At 35.2% G+C, this 21,517-nt stretch overlaps 1 protein-coding gene across 1 annotated transcript in view; it reads left to right on the forward strand.

Annotated features, from left to right (window-relative positions):
* The first annotated feature begins 657 nt into the window (after positions 1–657).
* LOC138700198 (protein amalgam-like) overlaps positions 658–21,517 on the forward strand; it is a 101,879-nt gene continuing 81,019 nt past the window's right edge. The window contains exon 1 of the mRNA XM_069826630.1: positions 658–843. Within this exon, the coding sequence (XP_069682731.1) occupies positions 786–843 (58 nt within the window). The 5' untranslated portion in view covers positions 658–785. The remainder of the gene's footprint in view (positions 844–21,517) is intronic.

Genomic DNA, 21,517 nt, shown 5'->3' on the forward strand with positions numbered 1-21,517 from the left:
TTGTCGTGCGGGTTTTCGGCTTTGCGGGCGCTGTTAGTCTCGTTTTCTCGATCGTTGTTCATCTCTACTACATAGGCTACTGATGCACGAAGGCCGTGTGGAATATCGATATTTTATCTACTTTCGATTGGAGGTCGATAATACCGCTACAGCAAAGAACAGGGAAGCTGTTTAGAAATTGAACTGTTTATCTCTTGGAACCATGTGGAACGTTGAAGTGATCAATGGAGCAGTGCAACACTCTTTGGAACAGATTATTTCACGAAATTGTTTCGATATGAAACAGTTTCAATTGTGAAACCGTCTCTAGTACTGTGACAATATTAAATTTGTCTTTTGAAATGTAGGCGGCCGGATTTATCTCAGAATTTACGTTTAGAGACAGAAGAAAACAATGGGGCACCACTATCATCAAGAAGTGAACCTTCTTTCCCGCAGCTGAGCTATTATGTTTAAATAAATTAGGGACGTGTGAACTCAGTAGTCTGGGCTGCGGAGCGGATGCGTTAGGCGTGAACTCTATGCGCTGGATGCAAACAAAACATGGTAACAAGTCTAAATCAATTGTCAAGTACATAGAGAGGGAGAAGTGTAGTTGGACTTGAATGGACCCACATTGAAGATCCAATCGGAGGCTTCTGTTCCCGGCCCTGCTGACCGACACCCTCCTCTCTTCTCCCGAGTAAGCAGTGCCCTGCAAGAACCAATCAGTATCTTGACGACTGCCAACATAGAAAGTGGTGGCAGCGAAAATTCGCGCTATATCTGTTCTGTGCCGTGAAGCTATGAGTGAAATGTTTGATATGTTCAATATCAGTGTCATCATTATTACACTTATATCAGGTAAGAAGAAATGTATATCATTATACCAAGTATGGAGAAAGTGTTGTGATACCGTAATGCAAAAATCAATTTCCATAATTCTACGAAAATAAAAGTGTTCAGTATATTTCTCAACGAAAAAGTGGTTTTTAGTGAGCCGTCTTTGTACAGTTAATTCTCATGAATATGGATATTCTTCACATCCAGTATCTAAGAATCAATTCATCTGAGAAGTATCACATGGAATATAATTTCTATATATTTCTATAATTCAATTTTAAATACAGAATATAATTACAATAGTAATAGAAATAAAATAATACAATCAATATAAACAAGAGGATACAATAATATTAACAAAATTTGAGGACCGAATGAGCAGCGCTCGTGTTCGGTTGCAGTTCAGATATATATTATTAATAGGCGTATAAGGGAATATACAAAATAAAATAAAATAGGAACTAAAATTAAAATTAGAGCTCAAATGAAATTATATAATATAATATTAACATAGAGAAGAATAATATCGTACGTGAATAAAGTAGGATCATTTATGAAAAAAATATATATTCCAAAATTATAGAATACAAATATAATATAGGCTTATTAATTGATACACATAGGCTATAAATTTGTTTAATCAAATTGGAGACATTAACACGTTTCTAATTCTCTTGTTGTATGTTAGTGGGTTACATGTTAGAAGTTCTGGGTGTAATTTAGGTAAAGAATTATACAGCCGAGGGCCAAAATTAATGCTATGCTTTAGACCAGCACATGTGAAACATTTAGGTTCTACTAATGTTGAATTATTATTTCGTCTTGTGTCATGAATATGTGCCTGTAATATAAACTTATTACGGTTTTTATGATAAACTTTTAACAGAGTATATTTATAAATGTGTTCAATATTAAATACATTAAATTTAGAATAAATTAATTTAGTTGGATAATCAAAACGTTTCTTCAAACAAATTTTAATTATACATCTCGATTACACAACTTTCAACACTGTATCACTCCGGAATATGTATGATAAGACTTTCTTGTGTTAAATTCTGACGTACCTTGTTTACATGTTTCGACCTATTTATGGGTCATCCTCAGAACTCATCATCTCATCTCATCTCAATTTTAGTTATTTGTTTTTGTGGTAAATTTAACGAACTAAGATTAATTTTTGTACTTCCACCCCATTCCTAATTACTTTTACTCTGATAATAAATAAAGATGTTCTCTGCTGTGGTTAGGCCAGGGGACACTAATTTGAGTTCCGGTACGAAAGTAAGATTAATAATATAATCCCACATGAACTGGATGTTTAATGTATTTCACTTTTCCTGTTTCAAGGAGCGTAACAAAAATTGTATTAATGATCAATTCGGTAATTACGTTTGTGCTATAACTTAAGAGACCAATTTCACCAACATGTTATTAATACACAATTAATTAATTGTAATTTAACTTAAAAACGTAAATTAAATAATTTAATTGTTTGCATTCCACCAAACTAATACACATTTAAAATACTTCCTGATCACCCCGTAAAGAGACTGTGGCTGCCATAAGGATTGCAACAGGACACGAATGCCTGGCGGAATATTTATATAAACTGGGTATTTTACCATCACCTCAGTGTGTCGTTTGTAATGAGGAAAATTGAATTATGAATTGGGAACATTTAAATGTTTGTAAAACACTTGTAAATTTTAAATCCGCTATGGGGACTTTGTACTGGTCTGCCAGAAACCAAATGATGTTGAATCAATCTGGTTGAGCATTAAATACATACATACATTACAATACAATACATACAAACACACATACATACTACATACATACACACACATACATACATACATACATACATACATACATACATACATACATACATACATACATACATACATACATACATACGCATTTAAAATAAAGTAAATTAATTTAATTCGTAATTAAGTCATCACCGCCTTCGGATTCATAGTAAAGTAGTAATTCCGAAGGCCGTGCCTTGTTAATGTAAGCAGTGACCTTTATAGTGAGTTCAGCGAATAGGGATTAACGCTCGTGAGTTCATTTGCTATATTACGACAGTAAAAATGACGTCATAAACAGAGGTAATGTGGCTAACGAGAAAGACAGGCTATGGCGCGACGTCACATTTTAAGTCATAACATGACCAACAGTGAATAAGTTTATATATAAATGCATGTTTAATATGAGTTTAATATAGCAATTCCTTTGTGTTTTTTCTTTTTAGAACTTTGAACATGTATTTATATTAGGCGATTGTCAAGAGGGCCATGACTAGGCCACGATAACCACGTGACTCCGAATCGCGCCGTAGTCTATCTTTCTCGTTAACCACGCAGAGGTAGCCTCAAAACATATTAAAATCATCGAAAACAAAAAAGAAGGATGGGTAGAATTTAGAAGAAAAGAAGAAAGATTGAAAATAAGTAGAAATAGATTTCAATGCAAAAAAACTTCATTCCAATGTCTTCAGCAATGTTGAAGACAAAACGGGATAATATGAAAGAATATACAAGGAAATATTATGCAACAAGCAAAATGGAAAGACTTCACGGATTTACGCTGTTCCAGTGCCCTCAAATGTAATGTGATAAATTTGTTATTCATATTACTTTAGTTGCCGTATTTTAGGCAACCGAAGATGGATTAAACGTTTGTTCAATAAATGTATCACTTAAATAATATTCTTATGAAGTACTTATCTATCAGTTGGAAATTCTAAATCACCTTCTGCACTATTCAAAATATACAATGCTTATGTTTTGCTTAGCCTAAATTGTATTTGCTAGTGTTTTTCGTCCTTTGTATTATACTAATCTTATCTTTCGGAAATTAATCTCGCCACTCTTGGTAAGAAATCATCATTTTCAAATATCAAGTCCAGCATTCTCCTCACCACGATGAAAATTATTGTCTTTAATGCAGGATTAATTATTTAAATTACCAAATATTGACCAATTAACTTAAATGTAGTTTAATGAGAGCTTAAAGACCAATTTGTCTCTTTAGATGTCAATTAAAAAAGATTTTAAGTGACAATTAAAGTTAAATAGGCGTGATGAAATCGGCCCTTAGGCCTGGTGGTGTAAGTACCGTACTATTCTAACATGTTTTCCAGTGACTGCTCTCTGAATGAATCACGTTAGAGCAGTTTGAGGAAGACAGTAATGCAATGTGGTTTTCGTCAGTTATAAACAACGATTTTTTTCTTTTGTTTTGACAGCTCTTAATACTACAATGGAGTTCAAGGAAGAATATAGAATATAAAGGAAATGAGAAAAGTAAAACTCCAAATATTTTATAGCCAAAATATTAAACGTATATAAACTTTCGCAATTAGATTTTATCCAGCGATAAGTGTATAATGTTCAATGTTTAATTCTTAAAGCAATTTGATCAATAAGCCTTCTGCTGTAACTAAGAACCTACTAATTGAGTAGATTTTAGTCGATTTCTAAAATGGAAAACTTATTATATTTCTTTTTACATTGTAATGATATTTTCAATTGTCTTATACATTTTAATTCATATTATCTACCAGAGTAATAGAATGAGAAAATATGTGCAATTTATTTTGTATTGTTTATTTATCTGTTGAAAAGATGATGTTTCAAAAATGGGCAACGCCCGCCACCAAACTACTTATCCCGAGTTATAGCACAGCGATGGTGGTAGTAATAATGACTTCTTACTTAAACATTCTAATAAATGGAAGAATACTGTATTTGAATATGAATTATAAAGGAAATTGAAGTTCTCGCTGAAAAGTTGTCCCAGATCTACTCTGTCATCCACAAATCTATGTCTCTCATCAAATCACACCTTTTTTCGGTCAGAAGGTATCTGTCACTGACAAGAAATATTCTAATGGAATCTGACAAAGCTGCATAGTTAATCACCGAAATACTCAGGCGTTAGCAATTTGCATTCGAGATCCGGGTCTGCGCTTCGTCTTGAGTTTGAATCCCGCTTTGACGGATACTCATTTCTCCGAGGTGCCCTTCATCTGTAAGGCGAATGTCAGGTAATCTACTGCGAAACCTAGAGCTCATCTCGTCAAGTACTCGTATCATCTCGTCATCACCAATTCCACTGACAAGCACAATAAACCCTCGGGGTGCTATTCATAGACATTTCACAGCACGCGCTACGAGCGTACTAAGCTAGCCTCGGCTATCCACTGGTTACTTGTACAGAATTCAAATCATATCCTATCGCTAACACTGGTTTATGAATACGAAAAACGCTGATCATCCACCGGAAGCCCGCGCTAAAAATGTCTATGAATACGGCCCTCAGAGTTCTATGCGTTCAAAACATTGAAAGAAGTTGTAGAGTTTGAAGAATAGATTCCTAGGCTAATAGGCGGAGACCATCAGATATTTTAAGAAAAAATAATTTTTCATGAAGATGCTATCAATGGGCTTCTTAACTACACAAGGTGTTACGTCAATAGTGGCGGCACTGAACTGGATTATAACCATTATCAAACTGAAAGAGATAGATGACTACTTGCAATAATATTACTACTGTCAAACTGTATGCTCAGTTTATGCAGCACAAGAATACACATTTTAAGTTAACTTTTCATGATTTAGACCTACATGTAACAAATTTGGATGATATGAAAAGGATTTTAAACAAAATAATTTATAGCAGCCATATAGACATCTCTCTGAGAACAAAACTTTTAACCGTAGCTATAAAAAAATGACACGAATTATAAATTACATTAGCACAAATAAAGGCATTAAACAGAGCCGCAATACCAACTTCTAAAGTGATATGCTATTAGCTGTTGGAGATTGAAGAAGTTTTTGAACAGGATTAGATTGCAGTACCATTTTTAATTTTATTTTACTTACTGATGACAAAGTGATAGCGCAAAATGTGAGTAATACTAAAACTCGATTGCTGAGGGAAGTTTATAGAGTACATCTTCTATATCAAGAAATTAAGAAAAATGAAATTCGTAAGGATGATGAAAGTGATAAGTATACATAGGATTCATACGCAAATAAATGTTTTGTTTGCTCTCACACATTAATATGCAAAGTGGAACCGAAGTATATTTCATGTTCTTCTAAATAGGTGCTGTACGTGAAATTTTATAGTGCATACCTATGCAAATTTCGATTGCTGTGACGTATTACAAGTAAACAAGCTTAAACATGCATATTTTTAAGATCAATATGAACGTATCATACTTAATCTAACACAATGCTTTTCGGTAACATCTAGTTTGTTAGATCATAAAAAACATGCATCATCACTCTGCCATGTACCGGTACTGTCTGGATCAGCTCAAAATCGAGCTATCACCGTAGGCCTAAGCGTGAAGAACGCAACGTAAGGAACATATTTTATTAGTTTTAATGACATACTTAAGTGCATATTTATCTTCTGTAGCATATTTAAGTACATATTTATCTTTAGTGGCATATTTAAGTGCATATTTCTCTATAGTGACATATTTAAGTGCATATTTTTCAGTAGCATATTTAAGTGCATATTTATCTTTAGTGGCATATTTAAGTGCATATTTCTCTTCAGTGGCACATTTAAATGCATATTTCTCTTCAGTGGTATATTTTTCTTTAGTGGCATATTTAAGTACATATTTCTCTTCAGTGGCATATTTAAATGCATATTTCTCTTCAGAGCATATTTAAGTGCATATTTTTCTTTATTGGCACATTTAAGTGCATATTTCTCTTCAGTGGCATATTTAAATACATATTTCTCTTCAGTGGCATATTTAAATGCATACTTCTCATTAGTGACATATTTAATTCTATATTTCTCTATAGTGACACATTTAAGTTCATATTTCTCTTCAGTGACATATTTAAGTGCATATTTCTCTTCAGTGACATATATAAGCGCATATTTCTCTTCAGTGACATAATATTTAAGTGCACATATTTATTCGATTTTAACAGCATATTTTAACTATATTTGGTGCATAAACATCTGGTATCTAAAGCAGTATTTCCCAACCTTTTGAGTGTCACGGACTCCTTGAAGCTCATATTTCAATTTGGCGGACCCTCGAAATTTTTTTATTAGGCTGGTAATCATTTTCGACTTATTAAACATTTGCATAATGTGGTGAATTAAACATCCGTAATAATACAGCAATATTAAATTTAATGTTAGCATTTGAATATAAGTAATCTGAAAATACATAAATTTATTTTACGTTATACTAAGTCTTTGCTGTGAAAAATGAAATCAGTTCTTTTAGACTCGTACCATAAAGTTATCAGTGAGATGGTTAATGTTTCTTTGTTAAGTCTGGCTCAATTGTAAACAATCTAAGTCGCAAGTCTACCTCAACATTCAGTTTACTTCTTTGTTCAATCGTCAAGAAGGCCGGAACAGAAAATGTAGCTATCCTCATACAATATAAGTTATATACTAAGTATATGCTGATGTAAACGGCATTAAGTGTTGTATTGCAACGTCGGTAGGCTATATTATATCGTCGCCTTTCAGACAAAGAGACGTAACACCAAAATATCGATTTTAGAGATAGACCGGTCTTGAATTCTTCCGTATGTAAACTACATATGGATGTATTCAAAATCGGCGTAGACCTATTTCTAAAATAGATTTTTGGAGATACGTCTCTTCGTCTGAAAGGTGCACGCAACCGAGTTGCAACAGGGGCGTTGTAAGGAGCACGATTTTTAAGCTCGAATGGAAGATAATTCTTATAATGTTTATCTTTTTGACGGTCAAACTATTTGTATTATTTGTCACCAAGAAGAGATTTTTCATAGAGTTATCTTTTCCAATGCAGAAAGGCTAACATTTCCTTAATTTTGATGTCAATCAATAACGATGTATTTTTATACTTACAAAGATGTCGGACGAGAGTTTATCATGTGTTGCTAGAAAGTCAGTTGGAGTAGGATACGAATCGAATTCTCGATTGTTGACTCAGCGAGAATATAAGTTTAATATCTCTATCGTTCTCTGTCCTGAACGGTGAACTCTGTGTTGGACCCTGAAGATTAGAATTTAAGAAACTAACGATATCAGAAGACTTGCAATCCAAGAGAAGTCCCTCAGACGAGCTCATTCCTGTTAAACTCTGACTCAAAAGACCGAAATAAGTAAAAAAAAATATTTCAGGAAACTGAAAAAAATCACATAACGTGATGAAGTTAGTTAAGCTTATCAAAAATAGCTTTGATAACACACGTTGGTTACGCGGGCCTCTTTAAAATTATTCGCGCCCCCCCCCCCACAGGTTGGAAACCGCTGATCTAAACGATAACTGTGATAAGTATGAATAAAGTGTTTTAAGAAATCATGGATTCGTGTACTGCAGAACAGATAATGGGAAGACAAAAACGCACTTAATTCATTCAGAGTTTTTGCCCAAGGGCAGGTCTTTCATTGTAAAGCTAGTATTCTCTGATCTTCGCCATTTTCTGTCTTCCTTTTAGTTTGCGCATGTGATCATTATACCATATCTTAATGTTATCTGGATAGCTGGATTTACAAGGGCTGGATCGGGATAGATCCGTATAACCAAAGCCACCGTTTCTGGGGTGTGAAATAGCCTAAGTAGTGGGAACGTTGAGAGCTAGTATATCTTATCTTTGTCGCAGTGTGTGGGCGAGAAAGCTGACAACTATGATTGGCAGACTACTGACGTGACGCTTTCGAAGGGGGGCTGCGGAGCTGCAGCACCCCCAGACATTTGTGGCTCTTGTCTCGTTTTATGTTGTGAAATACATTTATTATACAGTCTCTATTTAGCGGCTCGAATTTTTCATAAAATTTCGCTCTCATTGACATGCACGCAATCGTTAGTAAAATCACTTCCTCCCCTGGTGCTGCCAGAGCGAAACCAGAGACAAGGACTATAGGATGAAGCCACTTCCTCCCCTGGAGCTGCCAGTCTCGTCTCGGATGCTTTGAGCATTAGTTTTACCCCTCTCCCTGCTGCCCCTTGCCGTGAATCCAGAGTTTCCAGGCGCTGCAAAATTTGCAGCAGTTTGTCAGTAGCGCGCAGTTTTAAATACAGTTTCTTTAATGTTGTGAGTATAACAAGTGCAACACTGTTTAATTCTGTACAATATTTACAGTCTATTCAGATCAGTATCTTAATAATTCAGGAGAAATGTGAAATTAAGTGCCCATCAATTGAATCTCATAATGGAAAGAGCCGCTAAACAAAATACAAAAGTTCGCATATTTTTTGCTAATTTATCCAGTGTTCCTGCTTTCTTCTCTCGAGCTCCTCACAGTCTGTATTAGATTAATGTCTTTCAAAGACAATTCCATCAGCTGGGGCAACAAGATGGAGTTTTAAAATAAGAACAGTAAATGTTGTTCATGAGAAGAAGGAGCCATTGCTAGAATGTTTTCAAACCATGATGGAATCTGAAACATCTAACAACATCACAATAAATGAGGCAAGCACGGAACAGTGCACAGTTGAGCAGCGAGATCTGTGAAAATGAAAACCCTAAAAAGCGTCGTAAGGTAGAAGGGATTCAGACAAGGTTGCGGCAGCCAAGGAAGTGTGTGACCTTATTATCACACAAGCTAACACCCGATTCCAGTTCATAGGTCAAGAAAAATTTGAATGCTACAAAAGCTCATTTCCTGAAAATGACCTAAATGTATGTGTGAAGCTTTTTCCAATGTTCGATTAAGACAAACTAAAAACGGAACTCACTGTGTTGTATCAGAGACAAGAATTCAGAAATATCAGTAACGCAGTCAAGCTCTTGCAGTTTCTTCTATCTGAGAACTTGCAGGCCTCATTTTCAGAAGTTGTCGAACTACTGCGCATAGCTATCACCATACCAATGACAGCTTCCGAATCAGAACTTTGTTTTTCGTCTTTGAAGAGAGTAAGATCCTATCTTAGAAATACGGTGAGAGAAGTGACCGCATTAGCTATGTTTTCCATTGCAAAGATTATGTTAAACGACATACCGGATTTTAATAAGAAGATGATTCAAAATTTGCAACCTACAAGACAAGGCGCATGGAACTAATCTTTAAATAAAATAAGTTGCTTGGTTTATTTTTGTATGCAGCCCCACTTAATTCAATACCCACGAGCCGCCACTGCACGTGACTTATTTTTAGAAGGTGGCACCTCTCTCAGTCGAAGTGGCAACAGATGCCACTGATTGGGCGAAGTAATAAAGAACATCCTAGAAACGCAAAATGCGAGTATCTTGCCTTTACCGCAGTCAGTGTACAATGAGACTGACAACAACTGTGATTGGCAGATTGTTGACGTGACTTGTATTTGTGTGGTATAGGCTCCGTGCGTTGCAGGGAGAAATGCACCGCCGCGCTCTGAGTGGCGAAAATTGTAAGTTCTTGCGTACTACCGCGCGAGCATCAGCTGTCATCTCACAGTGTACTGCCACGGCAGATTTAATAATAACAGTGGGATTTCAAAGTATTTTCTATGACAATAATCGGCCAAATTCTTCTAAGAAAGGTCGTTTACTTGCAGAAAGTGTTCATGTATTAAATTTACAAGAAAAATATTTCGCTGGAATTTGCAAGAGTGTAATAACTGCAAATGTAATAAGACAGACATCAGTTAGCCTGAAACCTTATCATATCACCATAGAGGTAACGTAGTTATTTATGTATTATTACTATTTGTGATTGATGTTAATTTATACATTAAACGATGCTGACTTAAAAAGACGACCTCATGTTATCGTAGGTTAATGCTGCTAGAGAAGCGACTAATAGTTCCTGCGAATGTCCTGCTGGATCGTCAGGAAAGTGTAAACACATTTCCGCTGTTGTTTATGCAGTTAACTCCGAACGCATCACTTCGCGAACTGATCAGCCCTGCGAATGGTCTCGACCCCATATCTCAAATGCGGGGAAAGAGAAATATAGCAAGGGGAAGAGATTAGAAGAACTTTTTCCCAAAAAAAAAAGCAGAGGCTTCAAGTTGAAGCAATTGAAATTCCTGCACTGAAAACCCCATGTATACTGACAAAAATTTTAAACGAAGAGAAAAAATCAGAATCACTTAAAGTTGTCAATGAACTGCTGGGACATTTAATAACTGATATCACAGCTATTGTTGAGAATAATGCATGTAAAGGGCTAATTACAACATTATTAATGAAACAAGAAACTAGGCCTATAATAATTAATGAATGTAGTAGCAACATTTCTGCATTAGAAAATGATTTTTATGATAATCATGTCCTAATTGATAAGACCAGAGCAACTGAAATTTGTGTAAAAACCTTGCATCAATCAAAATCAGACTTATGGTTTACAGAAAGAAAAATAAGGATTTCTGCGAGTAGGGCACATTCAATTAAAACTAGAAAAAAAGATCATGAGAAGCTGGTAAATACCCTCATGAACCCAAAATTGCTTCATGGTAGGGGTCTTAGGAATGTAACTTTTGGAAGTAAATTAGAAAAAACTGCACTTGACAAATACACAAATTCATATGACAGAACAGTTGCTGGTTGTGGTCTTATCATTCACTTAACCCAACCTTGGTTGTGTGCTAGTCCTGAAGGGATAGTAATGATGAATGGTAAGCCAGAAAGAGTATTAGAAATTAAATGTCCTATTTCATGTAAAGAAAAACCCATTTTCGGTGAGAATGGGGACATTAATGTATCCTATATTATAAAAAATTCACAAGGAAATTTGGAACTAAAACAAAGTCATATATATTTCTTGTTGTATGATTTATCCGATAAGCAGGTTGTAATACAATGTTAAAATTGAAATATACCGTCTATACTTATCTATACTAGATAAGTATAGACGGTATATTTCAATTTTAACATTGCATACATATTTCACTCAGTGTCAACTGCTGATGTACTGTTGTGGCGTTGATTTCTGTGATTTTTTCATTTATACAGAGAATCATATTTCCATTCTTATAGAAATTCAAAGAAATGATATGTTCCTGAAGGGCTGTATTGAAAAGTTGCAACAGTTTTACTTCACACACTATTTAAAAGAACTGACATACCGTTCTAATAATGATGTTCAGAAATCAATGGAGGCTGTACATTAGTCATAACACAACACATGTGCACAATGTCATCAATACAATTTAATAGTTCACTTGGACATTTTTGAAGTATATTATACACTTTCACTCTTTGAATGCAGCGTTCAACGTGGATCCGCACACTAGCAATATTATAAGCATCATCAACTTGATCAGGTGTTAAGTGACCTTCATTCATAAAGGGTGGCATTACCAAAATTGCATTGCTCTCCTCCAATACAGTTTTTATTCCGGGAAAACCTTTAACTGCCATAATTTGATCTCCTGGTTCTATCAGTTTCAAAATTCCACAGTCATTTGTGATAAAACTGTCACTGGCTCTACCTCCATAACATTTGGAAATAAATGTTACCATACCACAAGGCGCAATTCCAAAAATAACTTTTGCAGTATATGCAGACTTACAGTTAGAGTACATATATACACGCTGACTGATTTCAGGAGGTTGTTCTGTTTTAATTTCAGTGCAGTGAATAATAGCTCTACAATTCGGATAATTATCTTTAAACACAGTAGGCAATGTTGCATTAACAGTATCTTTGCTGGGTCAGAAAACAAAGTTTTTAGTTGCTTGTGCAAGTGTAGGTAAAACAGATTGGAATATTCTAGAAATAGTACTACGGTGAACATTGAAAATTACAGCAAGGGCAGCAAATGGCAAGGCTAACTTCATTTTCATTAAGAATATTAAAAGTTTATTTTCTTTACTAATTTTACGCTGGATACTGTCTGACAGTAACTTCAAAAATAAATTAAAAATTTCTGTGTTAACACCAGCCAGGACATTTAATTGTGATTCATCAGAAATTGAACTATAATAAAAAAATCCTCTTTTTTCATATGGGGAGTCAGACCCAGACAGTTTACTGGAACACTTAGGTTTGGCATATAATGCGTGGAAGGCTGATATGCATGCTTGTGCGCTGACATTGTTTCCATCCACCATACAACTGAATTCAAACTTGCTTTCTTTGTCATAATTTCTATCTGTCTGAGTTTGGGCATCAGTTTTGGTGGTCACTAGCATAGACCCACTATCTTCCAAAGGGTCTGATGTATCCGGCTGTGAAATTATTTCAGTTCTTTTCTTCAGTCTTTCAAATCTGTTGAGAGAGTCTGTTCCTGTTGACTCCCTTTTGTAACATTCAGGAAAGATGCTTGGAACATATGCTGGACTAGCAGGATTTTGAGATTTACACCCTCCTATGAAATGTTCGCTACAGATTCTAGATGATTTGGAAGGTGTCCATAAAGTGCCGTCTGCCCTATAAAAATAATTCGTGTAAATGTGACATATTAATATAAACATATTGTTTAATGTTTGACAAAACAATAAAGGCAGATGATATTTAGAAAATCACTTCAAATAGATTTCATAAAATGTAGCTTTGGTTTCTATTAAATGTTTTGTAATTTCTGTTGTAATGAGTATAAATTATTTTTTGTTATATGTCTTCGTAATGTTATATCTTTAGGGCTATTACAATATTGTAATGTACTTTTATTTATATTATTTTTCTGTATTTGTAATTCCTTCTATATTCATAATATGATTCTGTAATTGTAAAATATGTATGTAATGATACTATGTTTCCGTATTTGTCATATAGGCCTATTTCTGTAATTATATAATGCAGGCTATTATGAAGACTTTGCTATAATTACTGAATATAATGCGCCCTACTATTATGATGTGTTTACAAATATGGCCTACAGCTGCTTATTTTGTAAGTATAACATTAACGTGATTATTTGCATGCAGTAGTTACTGTAGGTTTAATGTAAAATCCTCGATTACGATAAGTTCTGTAAAAACTTAATTAGGTATTAATTGAAATACTTAAATCCCAAATACTTAATTTAAACTCACTCTTTCCGATTTACTGCTATTATCCAGCGTCTTTTCAAATCCATTTCGTTGGGTCGTGATGGAAAACTATAAAACTTCACATTTTGCTTTGTATTACAATATCTATTATTACAGCTATAAACACAGCATATAATTTTGCTGGACTGCTTTGACATTTTTAAAATAGCAATCTAAAGGCAACACTTTATGAAAGATTAAATAAATGCGTATAAAATCACTCCTACTCGAATCTTCCAGCAGTCGGCTGTCAACACAGATCACACACAGCTGTTGAAGACAAGCCTACAAGTAGTTCTCGTAGTGTCCGCCTGCAGCAGCAAAGTGCTATACGCACGGAGCCTATAGGTCTCGCAAGCAGGGAATGCGAATGAAACAATGAGATAAGGAAGAGTGGGCGACAGGGAAAGGTCAGGAGATAGCTTGAATGGTATTCATGAGTACAGTCGGAAGAGAAATGAAATCGAAAGAATTAGTCTTGCGTTGTGATAGTTACATTACGACTTTAGTTTGTTCCATTGCATGTGAATGCATGTCTTGTATCGCAGGGTATTATTATTTCATTCGTAAATATATGTTGCGCGTTTAATTAACTTCGAATTTTTCTATTGCTACGTTCTTTATTTCCACAGCCATCGACTCGCATCTCTCGCCCCTCGGCGTGCCTACATACACACGTCAAAACAGACAGCAACGCCATCATTGCTTTTCTGTAATCGTTCCTTGCGCGAGCTATACCGTTCTCAGCTATACTGGCAACAAGTGCTCACTGACTGGCTTTTTACTTAAGGACACACGCCAGAAACGCTGGCGTTGGCTGTATACTTCGCACGTTTTGACCTATTGTGAGCCCTATATACGCAATGAATCCAGGTCCCTCTACGCGGACGAGTAGCCTGATAAGCCCAAAGGCCCGTACTACCCCCAAGATGTAAGAGAAAAACTAGTAGGCTGCGGAGAAAGAATGATCACATGCAAACAGTGGCAACAAACCACCTTTCCTGTAAACATTCCCCTGAATTCAGATTCAATGGAAATTAAAAATTGAAGAGACCTAGAAAGCGCTGCCTGGATACCGGAGAAAACAAAGGAGATTATTTAGATGAGGAGGGGCTTAGAACTTTTCCGTTGCTGATGATAAGTATGAGAAGTCTTGATGTTTCGCAAATTGGCCGTACCTTCGTATTCACGTTAATGCAAAAGGAGAGGTGAAAAGGATATCCTTCTCTCTGGGGTCATTACAAAACGCTAAATACATTTCACTGATCAACAATTGTAAGAAGGGGCTGAATAATAAATGCAAAATGGCCTAAACTGCATGTGGGTTCGAAGAAGAAATATATGGAAAAAAAAAAAGGACGAATAGAAAAATTAAATGTAATGCGTCAATATAATCCTACCTCCTATCGTTAAACTTGTCCAGATTTCATAATCTTGTCGAGTTAAGATTTAGTACAGGCCATTCGTTATCTTGTGAAACCAATCTGCGCGTGATTGAAAGAAGCTGCTATAGCTTGCTCATTTACCCCACCATAAGGTTCTTACTGTCAGCTACGGCGCACTCATATATTCGTTACTGGAGGTACGTTAACAGGAAGCCGCAATTTAAGTCACACAACATTTATGTGCACTCAGAGTTGGGATCTGGCGCCTTGTCAGCCCATTTGAGTTATGTGGATATAAAGGAAAAATTGTGACGGTGTCATCTATCTACCTACTTACTTATCCATCCATCCATCCATCCATCCATCCATCCATCCATCCATCCATCCATCCCTCCGTCCGTCCGTCCGTCCATCCATCCATCCATCCATCCATCCATCCATCCATCCATCCATCCATCCATCCATCCATCTATCTATCTATCTATCTATCTATCTATCTATCTATCTATCTATCTATCTATCTATCTATCTATCTATCTATCTATCTATCTATCTATCTATCTATCTATCTATCTATCTACGTACTCGTACGTATCTATCTACCTATCTACCTACTTACATACCTACCTACCTACACACGTACAATTATTTATCAACATCTATATTAATTTTTCTTAATAATTACCTTAATTTGAAGTTTAATTTTCACCCTACTTTGCTCCGGTATTATGATTATATCAATGTGTGTCGAAATTCTTTTTGTACTTATAAAAGAAAATTAATAATGTGTATTTGTATGAATACTCCATCTTGAAAACGTAAAATTTCGACTAAAAATTTGTTTCGACTAAAAGTAAGTAAGTAAGTCTGTCTGTCAGTCTGTCTACCTGTCTGTCTGTTTGTTTGTTTGTTCTGGTAGAGTTAAGGCCATGAAGTTTTTCTTCCACACTATCAGAAGTGAAATATACAATGAAGCAATAACAAATAGTAAAGTCGTACTTAAATATAAAAATCATTTTCATGCACATTAACATGGCTATAATGAAATATTAACTAAACATGATACATACTTAAGTGATTTACAATTCATACCCTAATTCTACTTTATGATAGGCCTAAATGACAATTTATACACACACACAGAATAACCTATAAAAATGGCTAACACTCACAAATCAACTTCATGTAAAAGTATGTAATTCTTAATTCTTAATATAAATTGATCAACCGTTCGGCAATCCCTGACACGACGAGGTAAGGAGTTTCATAGGCGTCAAACTGACATGGCGAAAGAGGATGAAAAGAAATAGGTACGGTGACGAAGAGTGGATAATAAGGCCTGATGTTGATTCCGTAACGTTGTAAGATATTCAAAGCGAGTTCTCAGATATTTTGGAGTAGAAGTGAATAATATTCTAAACAGAACAGATAAGGAATGTGCCGTTCTACGTTCCTGTAGGCGGACTCATAAAAAAATTTTAAAAGATGGCGTTATACGATCAAATTTACGAGTATTGTAGATGAAGCAGACACACACATTATGAACACGTTGTAGTCTTTCAATTAAATTGACACTTATATTTGTCAAGAGAAAATCGCAGTAATCAAAATGGGAGCTTTACTAGCGATTGAACAATGTTTCTTTTAGTAGGTTAATCGATAAATTTTTAGACAAATTTGGATTATTCTGTTTTGTAGTAATTCTAGTGGCCTTCTTAAGGGTATGAAAACCTGCTCCAACTGACAAAACCTACATTGAGCCTTCCTTAGCTTAATGTCTATAATTCTGTACCTCAAAGCGAAAATGATGGAACTCCAATTTTACTGATTTTGAGATAAGTACATCATTTTGGTAATAATTTGTTCCTTTATCAGCTGGAAAAAGATGGAAGTGCAAAAATTCTCTTTAAATTCAGATGTCAAAGGATGGAAGTACCATTGTTTTTCAACTTGTTTTGAGACTTCTTTTGCTCTCCTGAAAATTTATGTTTTTATGACTTCCATCCATTTCGCTCTGAAGTACAGAATTATGTTAACATTTTAATAACATATTTTATTTTATTGCAACATAAATAGGAGAATAAAAATTATTTCTTTCTGCAACAGGACTTCATTACAATTTAGTAAGCAGCCCATCTTAAAAGTTTTTTTCCCGATACTTCATTGTTTAATTCATCGTTAATAATCTGTAAAATTTGACAATTTTGCGGTACAATAATAGATTTTGAGCACAATTTTTCTTGAGTCACTTCTGTTTTCTTTCCTTTCACTTTTACGGTCCCAAGACAGAAATTTTCTTGAAATGCCGAAAACTCTCATCAAGATCCAGCATTGCCGGTAACTGTAATTATTCAGTTCAATTTAATGCGAAATGTGGCATATTTACTTTTTCTCCTGTGTGTCTGCCTGCATATATGAAACTACTAATCTTCCATTCAACCAATCTTAATTAAACTTTATATTTTAATTTTGATTTATATCGGACAAATAGGAAAATTTACAACTCTCGATACATACATGGAAGACCAATTAGTTCGGCATATCTTTAGCCTTGATTCTAGAGGCTATATGGATTAACAATTAATGTTGTAAAATAATTGATATCCTGACATACTGCAGGATAACATAGGCCTATTTGAGTACGATCTGGTTCTAGCCGACAATCGATGTGAAATTCGAGTTGAAGAAGACCATAGACACCATCTGCACAAAGACATTTAAGCTTGCCTAATTCCTCATCTACTGACACTTCCTTTGAAGAACTGTCACCAGTTTCGCTGCTAACACCTCCATCTTATGGCAAAGGATAAGAAAACTACAAGACTCAGACGTAATAATGTCTGAAAACTATATGAAACAGTTGAAGGAGACTAAACAACAAAAATAAATTAGGCTATCCCACAGAAAGAAGCCATCTAATGCTCGGCATGTGAGGGAGGAAGCTGGACAATTCAAGAAAACCTAGTGTGTCGCGTATAGTGGGTATTACCACAGTCTAGAATATACAGCCACGAAGCTCAATATGTTGGGAATATGGATCCATAGGTACTTGCTAATCACTAGAATCGTTACTATCGCCTCATCACAGACCCCTTCCCTAGTAGACGACAAAATGTAGTGTACTTCCGTTATCGTGTTTTTTTGGAAAAATTAATAACTTTCTTCCATTGTTGAAATATTATATACATAAGGTTTATTTATTATTTTCATGAAGTACATAGTATTGTTTTATAAACTCACCTTGCTGGATCTTTCGGAAGGATAACTCTGGCCTCTTTTCTTGCACTTTATAGCACTGCAAACGTCTCTTCCTTGTCCCATATCATTACTCCAATTATTGTATTTTAGCCATTAATGTTTATTACAACAGATAACGAACATTTCACAGTTTACACAACTTTTCCTTTTCTTCACAACAGTGCGAAATACGGCACAGTCAATGCCTTCTCGATCTAGACCAGGCCGCAATGTATGTTCGGGTTTTTCTATTTCAGTATATGGAGCTCAGAGAAATATTTTAACTTTATTGCGGATCATTGCTAAGTTTTATTTAGTGTAATGTGTCTATAAGTTCCGTTTACTTCTTGTTGCATAATATGTTGCACAAATAATTACAAAACTGTGTTATTTTAATGTGAAGAAAATTTTACATGTTAACATAATCTGTTCACATCAACATTTTAAGTTTAGAATGAAAGTTATTTTGAGGTTTAATAAAGAAGGATTTACTGTAGGCCTATATTGTTATTTCAATTTAGCACATCTAGTAAAGTAAATCCATGGCGCTACAGCCCTTTGAAGGGCCAAGACCGACCAGCCGGCTGCTGGCCTCACGTCCACATGCCGAAGCAGAGATGTATGATCATCCAACCAGAATGGAGGTATCGTGTAGTTAGCACGATCCCCCCAGCCGTTATGGCTGGTTTGCGAAACCGGATTTTCGCTACCTATTGTAGCTCCCAAGTGCATCACGATGCTGGGAGGGCAGCGGTCCCATACACTGGCCGAAATTTCATGAGAAAATTTCTTCCCCCATGGGGATTCGAACCAACGCGCATTCCGTAACGCCAGTCCTAGGCAGGATACCTTAGACCACGACGCGACGGCGGGGGACATTTAGCACATCTACTTTCCTTAATTGTAGATAGAAAATTTACCATATCACTCCTATGAAATTATGTTACTTCGTCTGGTAGGTAGTAGATAAATACAATTCCATACAACCCAGAGCTCAATTATAGTCTTACAGTCTTACTAATAAACCGTGTATAGTTTTTATACGAGACTTATGCAGAGTTGAGACAGAAAACGTTACTAATAAACCGTGAATAAGCTATGGACGTATAAACATGCTGTAACTATACAATGGGAATTGCTTTGCAGTAGTTATATACACGAAACCCCTTGTTTAAGCGTTGTATATAGGGAAAAAATGGCAGCCCTCTGACATCTGTTCGTATCGACTGTCATTTTATGATGATGTTTACCTTGTAACCACAGAAGAACAAACCAAAGATCATAGAATTATTAGAATAATATTGCTGTAGCTTGTACTCTTTGACCAAATTGTAGTGTGGTAATCGATTAGAGCCAGTTGTACTATCGATATTTAACACGCCACACTAGAGCGCTCTACCGGATGCATTAGAGAACCTCAGACATTCTATTACCTTTCGTAACGAAGTAATGACGAAACTATGACGTAGCTGTGTAACAGTTATACTGTTATACACGACGTATGTAGTGATTATTAGTAAGGAATTTACACACGACTTATAAACGAGCTACTCATTGTATAAGTATAAGACAGTTAAACGTCTGTATATAGAGTTTTTATTAGTAAGACCGTTAAAGTACAGACAAATTGAATGTGTGGGGTATCATACATGACATTATGCTAGTTATAATCTATAATTGCGAATATAGGAATATAAAGTAAATACAGTAAACATAACCTATAATTTCAACATATCTAAATATTCGTGCGATGCAACTGAAAATTATTGAATCGTGCATAAATAAATGTGCATAATGTAGCGTGCTTTATTTCAATTAATTAAAAGATTAGATACTGAAACAGTAACGAAAACTATGCGGTACCATTTTATTTAATTTTCGTATACTGTATGCCTATATTGCTATCTCGTTTTTAGTTCAAATTGTGTACCATATATTATCAAACATCGTATTATTTATAACGTAGGTAATTCTTGCATAAAAGGAGCGCAATAACTTAAATTTAATAAATTAATACAGTAAACAATAATGGTCTGATTACACAAGAGTAACGCTGCACTTAGACCTAATCACAATTTACATGCCAGTCAATGTTTCCACTTTCACATGTATATTACACATATTTACTGTTTATAACACCAAAAATGCACTTGATCACATAAAAGAACGCAATATTTAATCGAAATAAAGGCAGGTATTACACATACAGTACGAACAACGTAATGTTCACACCAAAAATAATATTATACCTTAACTGGCAAATGAATAAATTATGTCTGAAGTGTTTCATAATCATTGTTTTAAATTTTATTAATGCAATTACACTACATTTTAGAGAAATAAATGTTACTCTTTATGCATTTCAACTAATTCATCTGGTTGAAACGCCGCCCTTCGTGATCAGGTTAAGCGAGTCACATGATCTGCCTTACGGCCTTGTATTAGATCACGATGGAAGTGGCACAGTCTATTGTTCCTAAACGCTTAGAGTTGCTAACCGCTTGGAGCGCTATATGGCGAAAAATGCAAAAAATCGCCCCAAGCGTGGTATTGCCACAGTCTAGTACGAGTATATACAGTCACGAAGCTCAATACGTCATAAATAGCCTATGCATCCATAAATAGTTGCTAACCACTAGGATCGCTAGTATCGCCTCATTATAGACAATGCGAAATAGTACCTGCACAGTCTGTTGTTCCTAGTACCCTCAAAACTCAAGCTTCGTGACTATATATACTAGACTGTGGTATTACTATGTTGGCAACGCTAGAGAACTTTGTATTTAGTGTGTTGGATAATGCGTAAACATATTGGTTTCACGAGCATGTGTGGAAAAGGGCATAGATGAAAAATTCACATGTGACCAACGAGAGTAAGGACCGGTTTCACAGTTCTAGCTTTATTAAACTTTCTTCCAGGTTAAGCTTATAGCTGAAGCTCCTCGACTTTCACAGTTACTCCACAAACTTCAACTGTACTGTACTGTAGGATCTCACGTGTTAAAATCATCCTTAGCTATAATTAGTAATCATTTGTACCCAACAAAATTTTTATTGTAAATGATTTCCTACGTTTTCTTATCTTAATGTTTTTTCTTTTTCTTTCCAAGTGTCACAAAATTG

The sequence above is a fragment of the Periplaneta americana genome, chromosome 5, assembly GCF_040183065.1.
Source record: "Periplaneta americana isolate PAMFEO1 chromosome 5, P.americana_PAMFEO1_priV1, whole genome shotgun sequence".
In the NCBI taxonomy this organism is placed as follows: Eukaryota; Metazoa; Arthropoda; class Insecta; order Blattodea; family Blattidae; genus Periplaneta; species Periplaneta americana.